Source organism: Panicum virgatum, chromosome 5N (assembly GCF_016808335.1).
Source record: "Panicum virgatum strain AP13 chromosome 5N, P.virgatum_v5, whole genome shotgun sequence".
Taxonomy (NCBI): domain Eukaryota; kingdom Viridiplantae; phylum Streptophyta; class Magnoliopsida; order Poales; family Poaceae; genus Panicum; species Panicum virgatum.
In genome coordinates, this window is record NC_053149.1 from 59749298 (window position 1) to 59764476 (window position 15179).

General features: G+C 46.3%; 2 protein-coding genes and 1 pseudogene across 2 annotated transcripts; all 3 read right to left on the bottom strand.

The window, feature by feature from the left end:
- Nucleotides 1-10: 10 nt before the first annotated feature.
- Nucleotides 11-7801, bottom strand: LOC120674215 (annotated as a pseudogene).
- Nucleotides 7802-7878: 77 nt separating this feature from the next.
- LOC120674217 (5' exonuclease Apollo-like) lies at nt 7879-10670 on the bottom strand. The gene is made up of 4 exons (XM_039955362.1): nt 10280-10670; nt 9956-10164; nt 9281-9388; nt 7879-9028 (listed from the first exon to the last, which is right to left on the bottom strand). Exons 1-4 carry the CDS (start codon nt 10575-10577, stop codon nt 8342-8344), a joined length of 1302 nt encoding a protein of 433 aa, XP_039811296.1. The 5' UTR covers nt 10578-10670; the 3' UTR covers nt 7879-8341.
- Nucleotides 10671-11029: 359 nt separating this feature from the next.
- On the bottom strand, nt 11030-14928 carry LOC120674218 (universal stress protein PHOS32-like). The gene is made up of 2 exons (XM_039955363.1): nt 13942-14928; nt 11030-11417 (listed from the first exon to the last, which is right to left on the bottom strand). The coding sequence occupies exons 1-2, from the start codon at nt 14711-14713 to the stop codon at nt 11410-11412; spliced, it is 780 nt and encodes a 259-aa protein (XP_039811297.1). The 5' UTR covers nt 14714-14928; the 3' UTR covers nt 11030-11409.
- Nucleotides 14929-15179: the final 251 nt, after the last annotated feature.

Below are 15179 nucleotides of genomic sequence, written 5' to 3' on the forward strand. Positions count from 1 at the left end.
ATCATCTCAGTGGGAGGTACAGCAGCGCGTTTCATTTTCAGGCTGCACGAGGAATGCGACTTGAAACAGTACTTAATATGTAATGGATTGACTCTCTTGTGAATTTTCGTTACCCTGATGCTAGACAAATCTCTAGCCACCACGTTCTGTACAAACCCTGGATACAGCATTTCAGACACTCATCTCGCCTATCTTCAGCAATCTGTCGGGTGCACGGGAGCACCTTATGCACCCGGAGCACCTGAGCTGTTATCTATCTTCAGCGCCGTGCCATGCTTGTCCAAATCATGCGCCACTTCGTTGCTCTTCCTGGGACAGTGCTGAAACTGAACTTCATTAAACTGAAGATGTCTTCTTTGACACCATGTCGCCCTCTACCTGTCAAAGCTGGTGTGCATCTAGACTAGAACCCAGCATCTCTTAAGATTACTCTATTGACCATGTCTTCCTCTACCTGTAAAATCAGACACTAGAATCTGAGCTTCTGGGCAATGAAATTTGTTCAGTTCTGATCTTCAGGATCTCATGAGGGGTTCATTGGTCACCATGTTGGCTTACCAACCAATTTAAGTGCTGCTGAAATGGAATGATAAAAGGTTACTGCATGACTATGAGCTTACCTGCAGAATAGGTCCCTGATCTCCACCACTTGCTTGGGTCTGCCGCATCTTGAGTTGTTGATTAGTTTCTCACGTCTCCATCATAGGCAACGATCACCTTTTGAAACATATAATAACGTTAGAATCTGATACCAGACTTCACTCTTTGACGATAAAGCATGTGCACTAGATTCTGAGGTTCCAGGAGGCTAGTAAAAAATAACACCATAAACCTACAGCTACCAAAAAAGGGAGCTAAAAAACTTACAACATACAAATTCTCGGTGATGAAGATGGTAAAAGCACACCAACCTGTTCAAAGTCAAAAAAGAGCATCCAGATAACATTATATTCTAATAATTCTTTGACAAGAAAAATTTAAGTGACAGAAACCTGGGTAAAACCATTATTCAATGAGGGATGTTGTCGTCTGTGTGACACCCTAGGTGTCTGCACAATAGTTGTGTATCCATTTTATGCATCATGTGCTTGATTTGCTTGAAAAATGAACTTTTTGTAAATATAAAAGGTTATATGTGTAATTATGATTTTATGCAAGGTCCTTTTTATAGTTATAATTGAATAGATTGGGTAATTATAGCTTTTGTGGAGGGTGTTTTTGCAAAATTTAGTGCATTTATTGCATGGCAGAAAATTTTGCTTTTAAGTCTAAATTTGAAGTGAAATTGCATTGAAAAAGACAAAATTCCTAGAATTCAAAATCCCTCTTATGTTTTCAAAATTAGCTCTTGAATCTTTGATCAAATAAATTTTTGCACAACATCAAAGTTGTAGATCTTGAAAAATTGAACAACTTTCATGTTGGGCACTTTTTCATTTGAGCTCTATATTAAAAGTTATCTTTGATTTACATCCGGGTCCCTGAAATTTTCTGAATTTGCGAAACAGTCCAATTTCTTCTTCCTCTTGTCTGCTTCCTCTGCGCCGCGCAGAGCGCCGCCCGTTGCCGCTCTGGGCTGGCCGCAGGCCACCTCCAGCTTCGTCGCCGCCTCACGTGGCACCTCCACGAACCCTTGGACCCACCCCCTTTGCGCTGGTACCTCCTCCCCTTGCCACGCGCCCCCGCCGAGCTTCGCGTGGCTGCCACCTCGCCGCCGCCGTGGCCCGAGCAGCGCAGCACCCCGGACTGCCAACTCGCGCGCGCCCCAACACCGGGAGGAGTCCCGCATCAGTTTCCCCTCCTCTTCTCGCTCGCTCTCTGCCCCAAGCTCCAGAATACCACCGCCTCCCTCACATGTTCGGCAAGCTTGACTCCGCCGCCGATCCACTACCACAACACCACATTGACCCCATCACCCCCCTAGGAAGCTTCATGGTGCCTCAGTGAAGCTCATTGACCCTTCAATTGCGTCTTTTCTCCACCCGAACCCCATCCCCGACGAGCGCAGCTCACCGCCGGCTGCTGTCCGCCGTGGACCAGCCATCCCAAGCCGAGCCCGACCACTACAACCCCTCGGAGAGCTTCACCAAGTTCTAGTGAAGCTAATCCCCCTCCTCTCGTCGCCAATCCCCTACTGGAACCACCCCGTCAACGAGCATCCTCCGCGCGCCGCGCCCTGCTCAACGTCGACGAGCACCATCCAACCCCCAATCTTTCACTTCGACCCCATCAGCAGGTTCGCCCTGGCCCACTTCACCTCCCTAGCCTTCTTCCCCTCGCCGCCGGCGACCGGAGCCGCCGGAAATGGCTGGCGCACTTTCCTCTGTCCTCCCCTGCGACCAGGGACCTCGCTACAAAAATTCAAGAAACCCCAGGGGGCTGTCTACGAAGCCCATGACTCAGTTGAATAGTGCTCTAAGGACTTCTTTGTAATTTCTAGCTGTAAACTTTGAAATTCACTAGTAATTCGTAGAAAATTCGTAAAATAGCAAATCTAGTTGTTCTGGAATCCTTGTGTAAATCTCTATGCAGTAGAATCAAAATATGGTGGATGTTTATTGAAAGTTTTTGCTGGAAAATTTGATTTGTGTCACTAGGTACATAAAGGCTAGTTGTTTTATCTTTTTCTTAACTATTGCTTGAAGCCTTGTTATGCTCTGAAATTTTTATGGTGTATTGTTCATGTAACTCTAGTATTTATATAAAAATTTCGTGGTCATTTATCATGTGTAGATATTTATTTGATTTAATCCTTGTTTAGTAGACTTTAATTATGATAAATAGTTTATGCTGATGTTAAATCATGAAAATATTTCTAAGTGATATTTTTGAATAGTTTAGCTTGTACTTGAAGTTTGAGCCCCAGTTCATGACTAGAACAGGAGTTCAAAATGAATCTTATTAATCTGATGTCTGTTTTGTCTATTTTCTCATATTTATTTCTGTGTAGATAAAATCATGAAAAATTCACAGTAGCTAATTCATCCCTGTGTAGGTCTTCTGTTAATTTTTGAGCTTCTTTTTTGCTCTATTTAATCTGTGTAATTCAAACTTGTTCTAGGTGTGGTCTGAATAATTGATTTGTTATGAATAATTAGCTATAGGTTTTAGCATGAAATTTGCAGGATAGCTTGTTCTATTTACCTTCTGTTTAAAGTAATTTTTTTATGATTTTATTACTGAATGTGCACTGAGTGACTAATTTGTTAGCAAACCATAGTTTGCTTGCTATAGGAAACCACTCCCACTTGTTTATGATGTTAATATAGCTTTCTTATGCTGTTGATCATGATGCCTTATGTAGTTAGAAATGTTGAGTTACTACTCTATAAACGATTGCCCATGTGTGTATTTGTTTTGTTTGCTTAGCTTCGCCACATCGTAAGTGTGTTTATAATACTGTTCTTGCATTACATATAGATACGACTGCTTTATCGGACGGGACGTACGAGATGATCTCGGAGTCTGACGGAGGTGATCTCGAAGCTCAAGTGAACACTGCTGAACTAACTGAAGCCCCGGACCAAAGTTCGGAAGAGCCTAGGGCTGAAATAGTTAGCAACTACCGAGAAGACAAGCCCCGGACATAACCTATATTTCAAATTATTATCATTTACTGTTATTACTTGCTTATGCATTTACAGTTCTTAGGATTTGAATTGAAACCCTAGATGCATGATCCTAGGAACCTATGTACTGAACACTAGACTTGAGTTCGACTACTTGCTAAGCTTATAGGACCGGTAAAAGTCGAGTGATTGCCTGTCACTCGCGAGTTTTATAGGAATTGATTGTTTACCTTTCTGTTATCAATATAAGGACGACAGACGGGGTTGTGTTCGATATCATAACCTTATGTGAGACCCCGTCTGTGTTGATGAACTTGCTAAGGTCGCGGTGTGTGATAGCGGTGGTTAAGTTTTTGAAAGTACTAGCCACATGCCGTAAATATGGTACGCGGCAAGCCTAGTAGCCGATTGGACCGGGGAGTGGATATACCTTTCACTCTCTCTTAGGGATAGGTTTTATTTTTATGTTGCGCAACAATACGACTTCGAGGGACAAGGTTCGGCCTAGGAGCCCTGTAGTCGGGGAGAGTGACCTTATCCACAAGCCGGAAAGAAAGGTCAACGGTTGTTTGGGAACGACCCGACGGTGTTCCAGACGTGTGTGTTAGGTTTGCCTGGCCAGGTTAAGAAATTCGATTCGAATCGTCTGCTTCTCACAGTTTGGGACTGCTTGATCCCTTTGCCACACAGAGTAATAAGAGCAACTATATTATTTATCAATCTTGATGTTTGCTTAGTTTTCTACCATGATTGGATAGTAGTTGCTTACATAGAATGGTTAATCAACTAGAATCTTGAAAGCTAAAACTTGAAAGTAAGGACCTACTCTTTATTGTTTTTCAGCAAAAGGAAACCAGAGCCTCACAAACTTTGCATAGTCTAGCTAAAGTGGGTTTAGTATACCCGTTGACGGTTAAGTCTTGCTGAGTATTAAAATACTCAGCCTTGCAGTTGAAACTCTTTTTCAGGAATGAGTTTTGAGGACCAGGTCGCTAGTTTGCCTTGGCCCTGCTCTTTGCCTCCTGGCTGGTCCGTAGAGTGGGATACGTCTTCGGCCGGCAATGACCATGACGAGTGATACCTTGCTTGGGCTAGCTTGGTATACCTTTGCGACGTGTTGTAGCCGTCGTTGTCTCTTTCCGCTGCTGTCAAACTCTGAAGTTAAAGTTATGGCTTGTATAACTGTTTACAAAGTTTGGTTTTGTAATAAGTACTTTGAAACATCTTTGAAACATATTGTAATCACTACTTTGCTTATGTTGTAAACTTGTGGTTGTAATATCTCTGGACTCGCCTTCGTGCGGGGTATGCTTGTTCGATCCGAGAACCGGTGGTTGTATCGGGACGTTACCCGACAGACCAAGAATTGTTCCGTTTGAAGTGCGTTTGAGCTGGTGTTGCCTTTATGGTGATGGCCTGCGCACTTGAGCCGGGATAATTCAGGTGGTTCTGCCACAGTCTGCACTCTTGAACAACAGACTGAAATAAAAATAAAAGCTACTGTCTCACACAGGCCTGGAGGGAAAAGCAACAGTCCACATACCATAGTTGATGAAAGAAAAGCATAAAAGCATCGTAAGTACGATGCATTACAGTTTAACAAGTCAATGTGTCAGTTGAAAACTCAAGAGTGTCAAGTAAACAAAAAGTGGATTGTATTCTTTACTGAAAAAGTATAAATTATGAGCACCAAACTTTTTTGCTTGGGCATTACTCCAGATTCATCTCTTGGTCTCATCTTGAAACTTCTAAGGTTCCTGAACAAGGTTATTGTTGTCAGTGAGATTTCTACAGTCTAAGCCAATTCAAATATAGAATGCTTTTGGCAATACATAACAGCATACTTTTTTTTGGTACAAGAGCAAGCTAAAATTGGAAACTTTATATTCCCCAGGGTAAAAGTACGGTAAATACATCTAAGAAGAAACTCACATTGTCATGGTTCCTCTGTACGAAGTTATAGGCCATCAAACAACTATCTACATGAAGTACTGCAGCTTGAGCACAGAAGGCAGCCATCAATCCACATCCAGTTTACCGTGGATAATGAATACACACTTAGTGGTCCGGTTCGGTCTTGACCCAAAGGTGCACAGTTTGATCTTCAACCTTAATGCCACTCTTCTATTAAATTCTTGCTTACAACTCCTCGTGAACATAACTCACTCAGTAGATCATGGGCCTCCTTCAACGAACCCTCATGAGCAAGGCCTTCAATAAGTATAGTGTAGGTTGATTCATTGGGCATGCATCCGTTAGATACCATATAGGCAAAAAAGTCGATAGCATTATCTATTTCACATCTTTTACAGAGCCCAAGTAGTATCTTGTTATACACCACAGCTTTGGGTCTAATTCCAATATCTTGCATTACATGAAACATTTGAATGGCATCTTCAACTCTATCTTCTTTTGACAGGACACCAATGATTGAAGAGAATGTAATTACATCTGGCAATACTCCTTTGCTGACCAAGCCTTGCAACAACTCCAGAGCATCTTCTGAACTGCAATCCTTGGTAACCCCATCAAGTAGTGTATTATATGTAATCAGGTTGGGGGTGCAACCATGTTCCATCATTTGCTCAACAAGTTCAATTGCTTCCTCAAGGAATCCTTTTTGACAGAAGAAACTCACGAGTACATTGAAAGTCACTGCATTTGGAGGGCAATCTCTACGAAGCATCTCAGCTATGAGCTCTGCAGCAGCATCTAACCGTTCGGTGTTGCACAAGCCTGTCAGCAAAGTAGTATATGTGATGGTATTAGGTTTGCAGGGCATGCTGCGAAACAATTCTAGGGCACTGTCAATACGTCCTTGAACACAGAATCCATTAACAAGAGCATTGTATGTGACAACACCCACTGTACATCCATGCTCTGACATTTGCTCAATAAGCATAATAGCTTGCTTGATCAACCCCTTTTGGCACAAGATGCAGATAAATGTATTGAATGTCACCTCGTTTGGAGGGCAGTTCTTTCGGACCATCTCTTTTAGAAGCTCCTTGGCATCATCCCATCGTTCGGCGCGACACAAGCCCTTAAGCACTGTAGTATAGCTAATGGTATCTGGATTGCACCCGTAGGAACCCATGCTATTTAAGAACTTAAAGGCATCGTAAACCCGTCCTTGTTTGCAAATAGAGTTAATGACAATATTGCACAAGGTAGTGTTGGCTGTGCATCCATGCCCCGCCATTTGTTCAAGAACTTGAATCGCTCGCTCGACCATACCTCCTCGACAAAAGAATCTGATTAGCATGTCAAAAGTCACCTCATTTGGCATGCAGTTCCTCTCCATCATCTCAGCAAAGAGTTCCTCGACATCATCCCACCGCTTAGCAGTGCACAAGCCCTTCAGAACGGTGGTGTAGCTGACAGTGTCAGGCTGGAAGCCGTAAGAGGACAACGTGTTCAAGAGCTCCCTGGCGTCATCAACACGGCCTTCCCTGCACATGCCATTGATAATGACATTGTAGGTGACAATGTTGGGTGTGCATCCCTTGGCGCGCATCTCATCCAGGATCGCCATGGCCTGCCCGAATCCGCTGTTCTTGCACAACGCCTCGAGGAGCACAGTGTAGGTGACGACGCTGGGCTGGCACCCGCGTCGGAGCATATCATCGAGCAGGCTGAGCGCGTCGGCGACCCTGCCGCGGTCGCAGAGGCCACGGATCAGGGGCGTGTACGTGTACGCGTCGGGCGCGACGGGCATGGACGCGATGAGCCTGCGCGCGGCGTCGAGGTGGCCGTAGCGGCAGTACCCCGCGACAAGGGTGTTGTAGGCGAAGACGTCTACAGGCGAGCCTGACCCCTCGGCTGCGCGGAGCACGCGCGCGGCGTCGGAGGTGCGGCCCCGGCGGCAGAGGTTGCGGATGAGCTTGGTGCAGAGGTACACGTCGGGGGTCTCCCCATCGCGGGAGGCGGAGCGCTCGACGAGGCGCGCAGCCGCGGCGAGGTCCTCGCGGGCGATGAGGCGGCGGAGGCGGGCGCTGGCGGGGTTGGGCGCCGGGGCCGTGTTTGGTGACTCGGGCCTCGTGGCGGCGGCGGCGAACGGGGTGGCGAGTTGGAGGGGCTTTGCGTTGGGGAAGGAGGCGTGGGGGAAGGGGACAGAGGAGGGGAGGAGCGCGGCCATGGTGGCGACCGGCTAGCGGTGGGAGTGGTCGCGGCGAGGCGGGCGTGTGGTGTGTGGAGCATCGTCATGGTGACTCCGTGGAGATTGGTCGGGACCGGATCAGATGAGTAACGGTTGGTTCCTTTCCTCAGCTGGGGCTGGGCTGCCTCTCAGTCTCAGACTCTCAGGCCAGAACTCCAAATTTACAGTTTGTTTACAGGTTCCACTTGCTTTCAATGGCGCATATATACAGCATGAATAACGAAAACTATCAGTAGCAACTAACAAGCATGCGAGCTTTCAGCAATCCACCTATTGGACAGCATTTTTTTCCTCAAACACGCAAGAGATCTGCGTGTCAATATATTAAGAAGGTGGATGAGAGCACCCAGAGAACACAGATTTTGTTTTGTTTCTTTAGGGGGGGGGGGGGGGCGCTCACGCACACCTATTGGACAGCATACGGGTATGAAATGCATCATGCTAGCAAAACAAGGTTCTAAGGAACAGATGGAGCGACCGCATTCAGATTCCAGACCAGCAAACTTCAGTTTGGACTTTGAACAGCACGTCCCATCTCACTGCGTCAAGCCTTCCACCATTCAGTTGTTAATCTTTACACAGGAGAGCATAATATTACTTGGGGAGAGAGAACTCAGGCGATACCAATGAGTTCTTCAGTGTCATCGATCCTTGCACCACAGCCCTCCTTCCTCTTCCTTTTAACTTTGCTTCTATACAGACTTGAACTGGAGATCCTGACCTTCCTTTCTTCAGGAGTCGCCGAACCATTCTGCTTTCTCTTTGGTGTTAAGTTATCAGTATCTCTGCCCTTGTTCTTTGTGGGAGTCCCGTCATCATTATCTGAACAAAGATGTCTGAAGTGGTGACGAGGATTCACATAGCAGAATGATGTGCTGACAATTCCTATGACTGTTGATGGCCGCACCGTCTGCATAAAGTCCTCCAACTCGGAAAAACAAGCATGCTCGGAATATGGCAAGGTGTAAGAATCCTTGTCAAACAGCTTTGGTGGTGACAAGGGATCAAAGTCCATTTCTATTAGGCCTTCATCTCGCCCTTTGCACCTAACAGACTTTGCTGGTGATCTACCCTTGGGCTTGCCCTTTCCTTCCCCGCTCTTCCAAAGCCAAGGAATACCAGAAGGTATGATCCCTATGGTGGGACACACCGTGTTCAAAGCTTCAAGACTCTCAATAGTGACACTGTATCTTGGAACAGCACGGATCCTGGTCAAACTGGTCTGCGTGGTAAAGATCTCGTGGTTTTCATCAATCCCTAGAAGGTGTATTGTCAGTAGGCGCTGGGGCCAGACCCAAATCTGATAGAAAATATTGAAGGAAAACATTTCAGAATTAGGAAGCTGAACATGCAATGTTTAGAAGAAGAAAAAAACACATAAACATGGGCTGATCAGGGCAAACATTGATACTGAAGCAAGATAACCTTGAACCATAGAACATCACTGAGTAAGAAATGTGCCAAGGCCATTTCAATCATTTCTCAAAAGAATGCCATCAAAGCTCTAAGGAAAATACATGGAGTTAGCATATTGAGGAAAAGAGGGTGCAACCTTTGTTTGTAGTGCTCTAGATATGTGTAGCAACAGGTCCTCTTTCCCAAGAGTGTCAACACCAATGATAACTTCATGATCAGGATGTGCCCGAATGATATTAACAATCTGCATTTCAAAATTAAAAAACATAAGCATCGGCAATCACATCATGATGAACTGCATTGATTTCTATTCTGGAGTCTGGACAGTAAAGTGCATTCAACACAGAAAAACATAAGCATTGACAACCTGCTTAGAAGTTGCTAGTGACATATTATTGCAGTTGCCATGTTCACAATGGCAGCACTAGTAGGGCATCCATCCCTAATCCATGCTCACTTAGGCATGATGACCTGCATTTTTTTTATGGTTTCTCTTCCTGCTGGCTCCTGCAGCTTTAGGATTTCACTTTTTCAGTGACATTTTCGCCTGCGTAACAAGCTATGCAGTGCTACAGTGCTACACTACTTTTTTGAGTCTGATAGATCTAAGTAACCATTTGTCATTGACAACTCACGACAGACTCTGATAGATTTAAGGATTGTAAATTATCGAGGCCAATGCTAGATGGTTTCAGTAAGCTCATCATTATGCGGAAATGGACCCGAGGGTTCGTCAAATGGAACCATTATGCCACGAAGACATAAATTGGCACAATCATCAATTCATCACGCTGATTTAAGCGAAACTGACCTGCTCAGCGACGACGGGGCGCGGAGGGAAGTTGAGCGACGGATGGCAGTAGGTGTTGTCCAGATAGAGCAAATCGACAGTGTCCCCACCGAGCGCGTCGAGAAGCGCCTGCTTCGCCCGCCGCGCCCTGTCGCACCCGAGCTCCCACCGGAAGTCCCCCGTGTAGAGCATGCACCCGAGGTCCCCGCGGAAGAGGTACATGAGCGAGCCTGAGCGGAGAGACAAGACCGCCGCGGGTCAGCATTTCAGAACCAACCGTGTAGAGAAGCCCGTGAAGGGGGCGAATCGGGAGGGGATGGGAGGGTGAGGGTGAGGGTAACATACCTGGGCAGTGGAGGGCGGGGATGGCGGTGACGCGGAGGGATAGGGGTCGGCCAGAGGTGAGGGAGGAGAGGGAGAGTGAGGCGGAGGCGCCGGGGGCGAGCGGGCGGAGGTGGGAGGCGTCGATCCCGGGGAAGCGGGAGGGGAGGAGGCGCGCCGTGATCGGGGAGCAGTAGAGCGGGCCGTGGCGCCACCCGCCCGCCGAGGCGAGGCCGCGGGTGTGGTCCTGGTGGAGGTGCGTGAGGAAGTAGGCCTGGCTGCCAGCGCAGAATCTGTCCACAGACACCAGGCCCTCCTCCATGGCTCGCCGCCTCTCGCGCCTCACCCAATGGCGATGCCGTGCTGATGCTTCCCCTCGCTTCGCCGTCCCCTCGCTGTGCGGCGACCCTGGAGTTTTTGGCCTTCGCTTTGAAACGGAAGGAGGGAAAGAAGCGGACGGAGGGCGCGAGCCCGGCGTCCCAAAATCGAAAATTTTCCTTCAACAAAAAATCGAAAAGTTCCCTTCTGACGTGTACAAGGCTGCAAGTCTGCAACAGCAAGCAAGGGGACGGCGATTGCCAATTTGCTTTTAGATGCCATGTCTGCAACAGCCTTTGCCAATTTGCTTCAGCAAGGATTAATTTAAAAAAATTGCGACCAAGTATTGGGCATGGCAATGGCAACATGGCATCTGTTTTGACAAATTTATTTCTAATAAAATCTTCAGACCGGTCTTACGAATACAAACATGAAACCCACAAGCATAAGCTCGTGTTTTAGCAGCTGAAACTGTTCGACTAGACAATTATTTTATTCAATAAAGTAGTAAATACAGAGAAGTGGCGGTCCTCCATTAACCAAGTATCCAATACAGCAGCAAGCTGAATAGATGTCCTGATACCGTGTAGACAACTACGAGAGAATACAACGGTCAATTGGCATTGCAAAACAAGATAGATTCGGGAGCCCAGCATAAGCATCCGTAAACCATAATAAGACAGCTCCAACCCACTGGAAGTGTACTCTACATTGCATCGACGACATAAATATCTCACAAGCAAACCAACAAAGACTCCGATGATCTAGGACTCCGATATGAAACTCAAAACGGCAAGCTGCATGTTTTCCTTTGTGCTTTAGCTGCTGCCATTGCCTCAGTTTTCTGCAGTGCACCAAAACAGCGGAATCAAAATCCAAAATCCAGTAGCAACAAGCAAACCTCCCCAGTACAGGAGTTGATAACAGACATGTATTTGAAAGACATGATTCATACGAGGCTCAAGAAAATGAAAAATGGCAATTTGATACGAGTCAGCGACAGATTATGCCTATGTCAAACAGGTACACTCAACATACAATATAAGATAGCAAATGGATATCAGATGTAAACAGATGAAACAACAAAAGTGAACACAGTGCAAATGTATTGGCAATGCTCCTTCAAAATAGATGTTATGATTCATAATACAATTCAAATTGTAATGTACATATTTCAAAAAAAAAACTCAAATTATAATGGCATGGTCGCAGGTATAGTGATGGAATTTTTCAAAACTGCACAAATTACAATTGCATGAATCCAATCAACCCTTAAAAATGGCATCACATATCAGCACCAGCATATACTCCGTATGCACGGTTTCATCGAATCACCCCATACAATTGAAAGATACTCAAAAGGCACTGTTACAGGTTGGTACACCAAAAATATGATGAAATATGATTTGTTCCTATGGATAATTGCATATGAACAATAAATTAATGTGCACAAACACATGAACCAAAGCACTTTGGCATTTCAAACTGTCCCAAGTAAGCTGCCAGCACTTAGAAACCACTAGGACATTTCTAACCCTAGCACATCATATATATAGTTCAGATGTGTAGAGAAAGTATCTTTGTCGAGGGCCTTTTTGATTTGTTGCTATACTTTTCTGCAAGTAAAACATGCTAAACTCCATGTAGCTAATTGTCACAATTTGCCAACTAGCATGCCTACAATGCTACGCAGAAAAATATGGCAACTGGCAACAGTGCCAACGAACTAACGAGGCCCCTAATCCAGATCCATTTATATCAAACAACAATATCCAAGTAAGAAGTCCAGCAGATGTCCTAAACATATCAGACAACAGTCAACAGCAACTATATCCATTATGGGGTCAGTTAAAATGAAGCATAAGTGCAACAAATATAATGTTTCAATCAATAAATCAATAATCTGCCGGAGACGCGGTGTACTTTGAAGTAACTTAATGGCAATGGCAGTTATTATGCAAGTATGCAACGAAGCTATGAAGAAGTAACAATAAGAGAGAATAAAAGTAAGAAAACATCAAGGCAATAAAAGAAAGGAGTAACATGATATGCTTCTAGAAGTAACCGATAACCTCAAGTCAATTACAGAAAGGCATGCCCCATATCAAGGGATATTGTATCAAAAAGACAGAAGATACTGATACGAAATATATGATAAAAGTGCCGCATCTATAACAAGAGAGAATAAAAGTAAGAAAACATCAAGGCAATGAGAATAACATGAGATGCTTCTAGAAGTAACCGATAACCTCAAGTCAATTACAGAAAGGCATGCCCCTTATCAAGGGATACAGGATACTGTATCAAAAAGACAAAAGGAAGATACCGATACCAAATATATGATAAAAGTGTCCCATCTATATTCCACCAGAAGCACAAAGAGTAGGTGATGATTTTGAATTGTCAGCATCCCAAGATAAAATCATCCAAAAGGCAACACATTGAAGTTGCAACACCTTTGATATGAAGGTGACAAGGAAATAAGTTTCTATTTTGGGCCTTCCTAAAGAGAGATTAACTTTAATCAAGTAATACTGAACTATTTTGATTAAATTGAAATAAGGCTAAGTAGCTATGAGCAACTTCTGCAGTCCGCACACATCTAACCAGTAAGAATAACCGACCATTTTTTACACAGACTGAACAATAGGAGAATTTAGGGTAAATAAGAGCTATTAGCATTCTATCCACATTCATGATTAAAAATTACATGTATATAACATAGCAAGACAACTGATTGAAATTGAGTCATAAATAACACCCCATCCCAGACCCCACCCCCTTCCCTCCATGTAAGGGCCACATCCAACGTGAGAAAATAGGTATTGACACAATAATTCCACTGCAATATTCATTTCCTCTGCTTACTCTATACAAGGTCAGATTTCCAAATTGAGAAAACATTTCCTTATTTTCGTGAAGTAATCACCCAATGTACACTACCTAGCGTAATAATGTTTTTCCTATAACGAACACACGCAAGCTGAGTATCCTTTATTAAGCAAGGAACAATTAAAGACTATCAGTGAAGATATGCATTCTGCAGCATAGTGTTACTATCTCAGTATTCTAAGAGAATCGCCAGCGTCAAACATCTAGTAATCGACCAGCATTGTTAACTGTTAACAGAAATCTGAAGCAGGTGGATTCATTCAGCACAAACTACCGTGAAACAACACTAGGCCATCAAGCTTGTCGCTGAAGGAAATACCTTAGTGGAAAAATGAAACATCTAACTCTGCACTACCATTTTCTTCCGTATCTGATATTTCTGTACTTAATCATTTCATGAAAGGTCTTAATGTCAAACTAGCCAATCAGCATGCAAAGTCAAAACTGTGGAGCTAAGCAAAGGAAGGGGAGCAGACCTTTCTGCACCTCAGGGGCGTCGTGGTAAACAGGTTCATCCTCCGGCACAGTGTGCAGCTCATCTATTGCCCCCGCTGCATCTCCACCAGCACCTGCAGCATCATCTGGGTAGCGAACCACCACAACAGGGCATACACAGTGATGGACGCAGTAATCGCTAACACTCCCAAGCCTCCCCTTGCCGCCCTTCCGGTGGGCACCAAAACCGCGGCTCCCCATGATCATAGCCGACAGGCCCAGGCGCTCGGCCTCGAGGCAGAGGCGCTCCTTCATGTCGTGGTCCTTGACGACGTGGATCTTGAAGGGGATCTGCGCGTCGACCAGCGGCTGCGCCAGGTCCTGCGCCTTGGTGGAGGTGAAGGCGTCGAAGTACTCCTCCCGCTTCTTCTGCAGCTCCTCCTCGGTGGGGCCGCCCTGGGCGGCGGCGGCGGCGTCCTCGGCGGCGTCGGCCTCGTCGGCGACGGAGACCGGGATGGAGCCCCAGTCGGCGCCGTAGAGGACCGAGGTGGGGCGCACGTGGAGCAGCACGACGGCGTCCCCGGGGCGGAGGTAGTTCTGCACGGCCCACTTGACGGCGAAGGCGGACTCGTCGGAGAGGTCGACGGCGATGGCGATGCGGCGGTGCGGGGAGGCCGGGTTGGTCCCCGCTAGCGAGGAGAAGAAGAAGCGCGGGGAGGAGGGCTGGATCGCGGCCACCTGCGCCGCCGCCGAGAGCCGCACCGGCGCCGGGGCCGGGGGGGCGTCGGCGCCGGAGGAGGGGTTGGCCGCCATGCGGGGTGGGTGGGCGGGCGGGTGGGGAGCCGATCGGAGGGATGGCGCGCTAGGGTTCTGCCGCGGCGTTTACTCTGGCGACGAACTGCTCGTTATTTTTCGGGGATTTTCCGGTGGCCGTTTGATCCGGGACGGGGGGCGAGGGGAGAGAGGGTTTTGGTTCGAACTGGAAGGGACCAACTGGCCAAGCAGAGAGAGAAGCGAGTGCGACTGCGAGTGCGCCCTCTAGCTCTGCAGATTTGTGACTTGTTCGGCTGGCAGCTCTAGCCAGCCAGTAACAGTGTTTTTCCTCTCACACCAGATCAGCTCAGCCACTTGCTAGCCAGCCAGCTAGCAGTATTTTTTTCTCACAATAAACCAGCCACCAGCCCAGCCACCAGCCAGCCGAACGAGGCGTTGGTGTACATGTAGCAGCCTAGTGGTGCCCCACTGTCTTTCTTTTGTTTCGCTTTTCTTAATCCTTTTT

Excerpts from the sequence above, each read along its gene's own strand:
- LOC120674217 (XM_039955362.1), bottom strand. The coding sequence starts at position 10,577 with ATGGAGGAGGGCCTGGTGTCTGTGGACAGATTCTGCGCTGGCAGCCAG. Across the intron at positions 10,165-10,279 it reads CCCCGCCCTCCACTGCCCAG|GCTCGCTCATGTACCTCTTC; the intron begins GTATGTTACCCT and ends CTCTCCGCTCAG. Across the intron at positions 9,029-9,280 it reads CTAGAGCACTACAAACAAAG|ATTTGGGTCTGGCCCCAGCG; the intron begins GTTGCACCCTCT and ends ATTTTCTATCAG.
- LOC120674218 (XM_039955363.1), bottom strand. The coding sequence starts at position 14,713 with ATGGCGGCCAACCCCTCCTCCGGCGCCGACGCCCCCCCGGCCCCGGCG.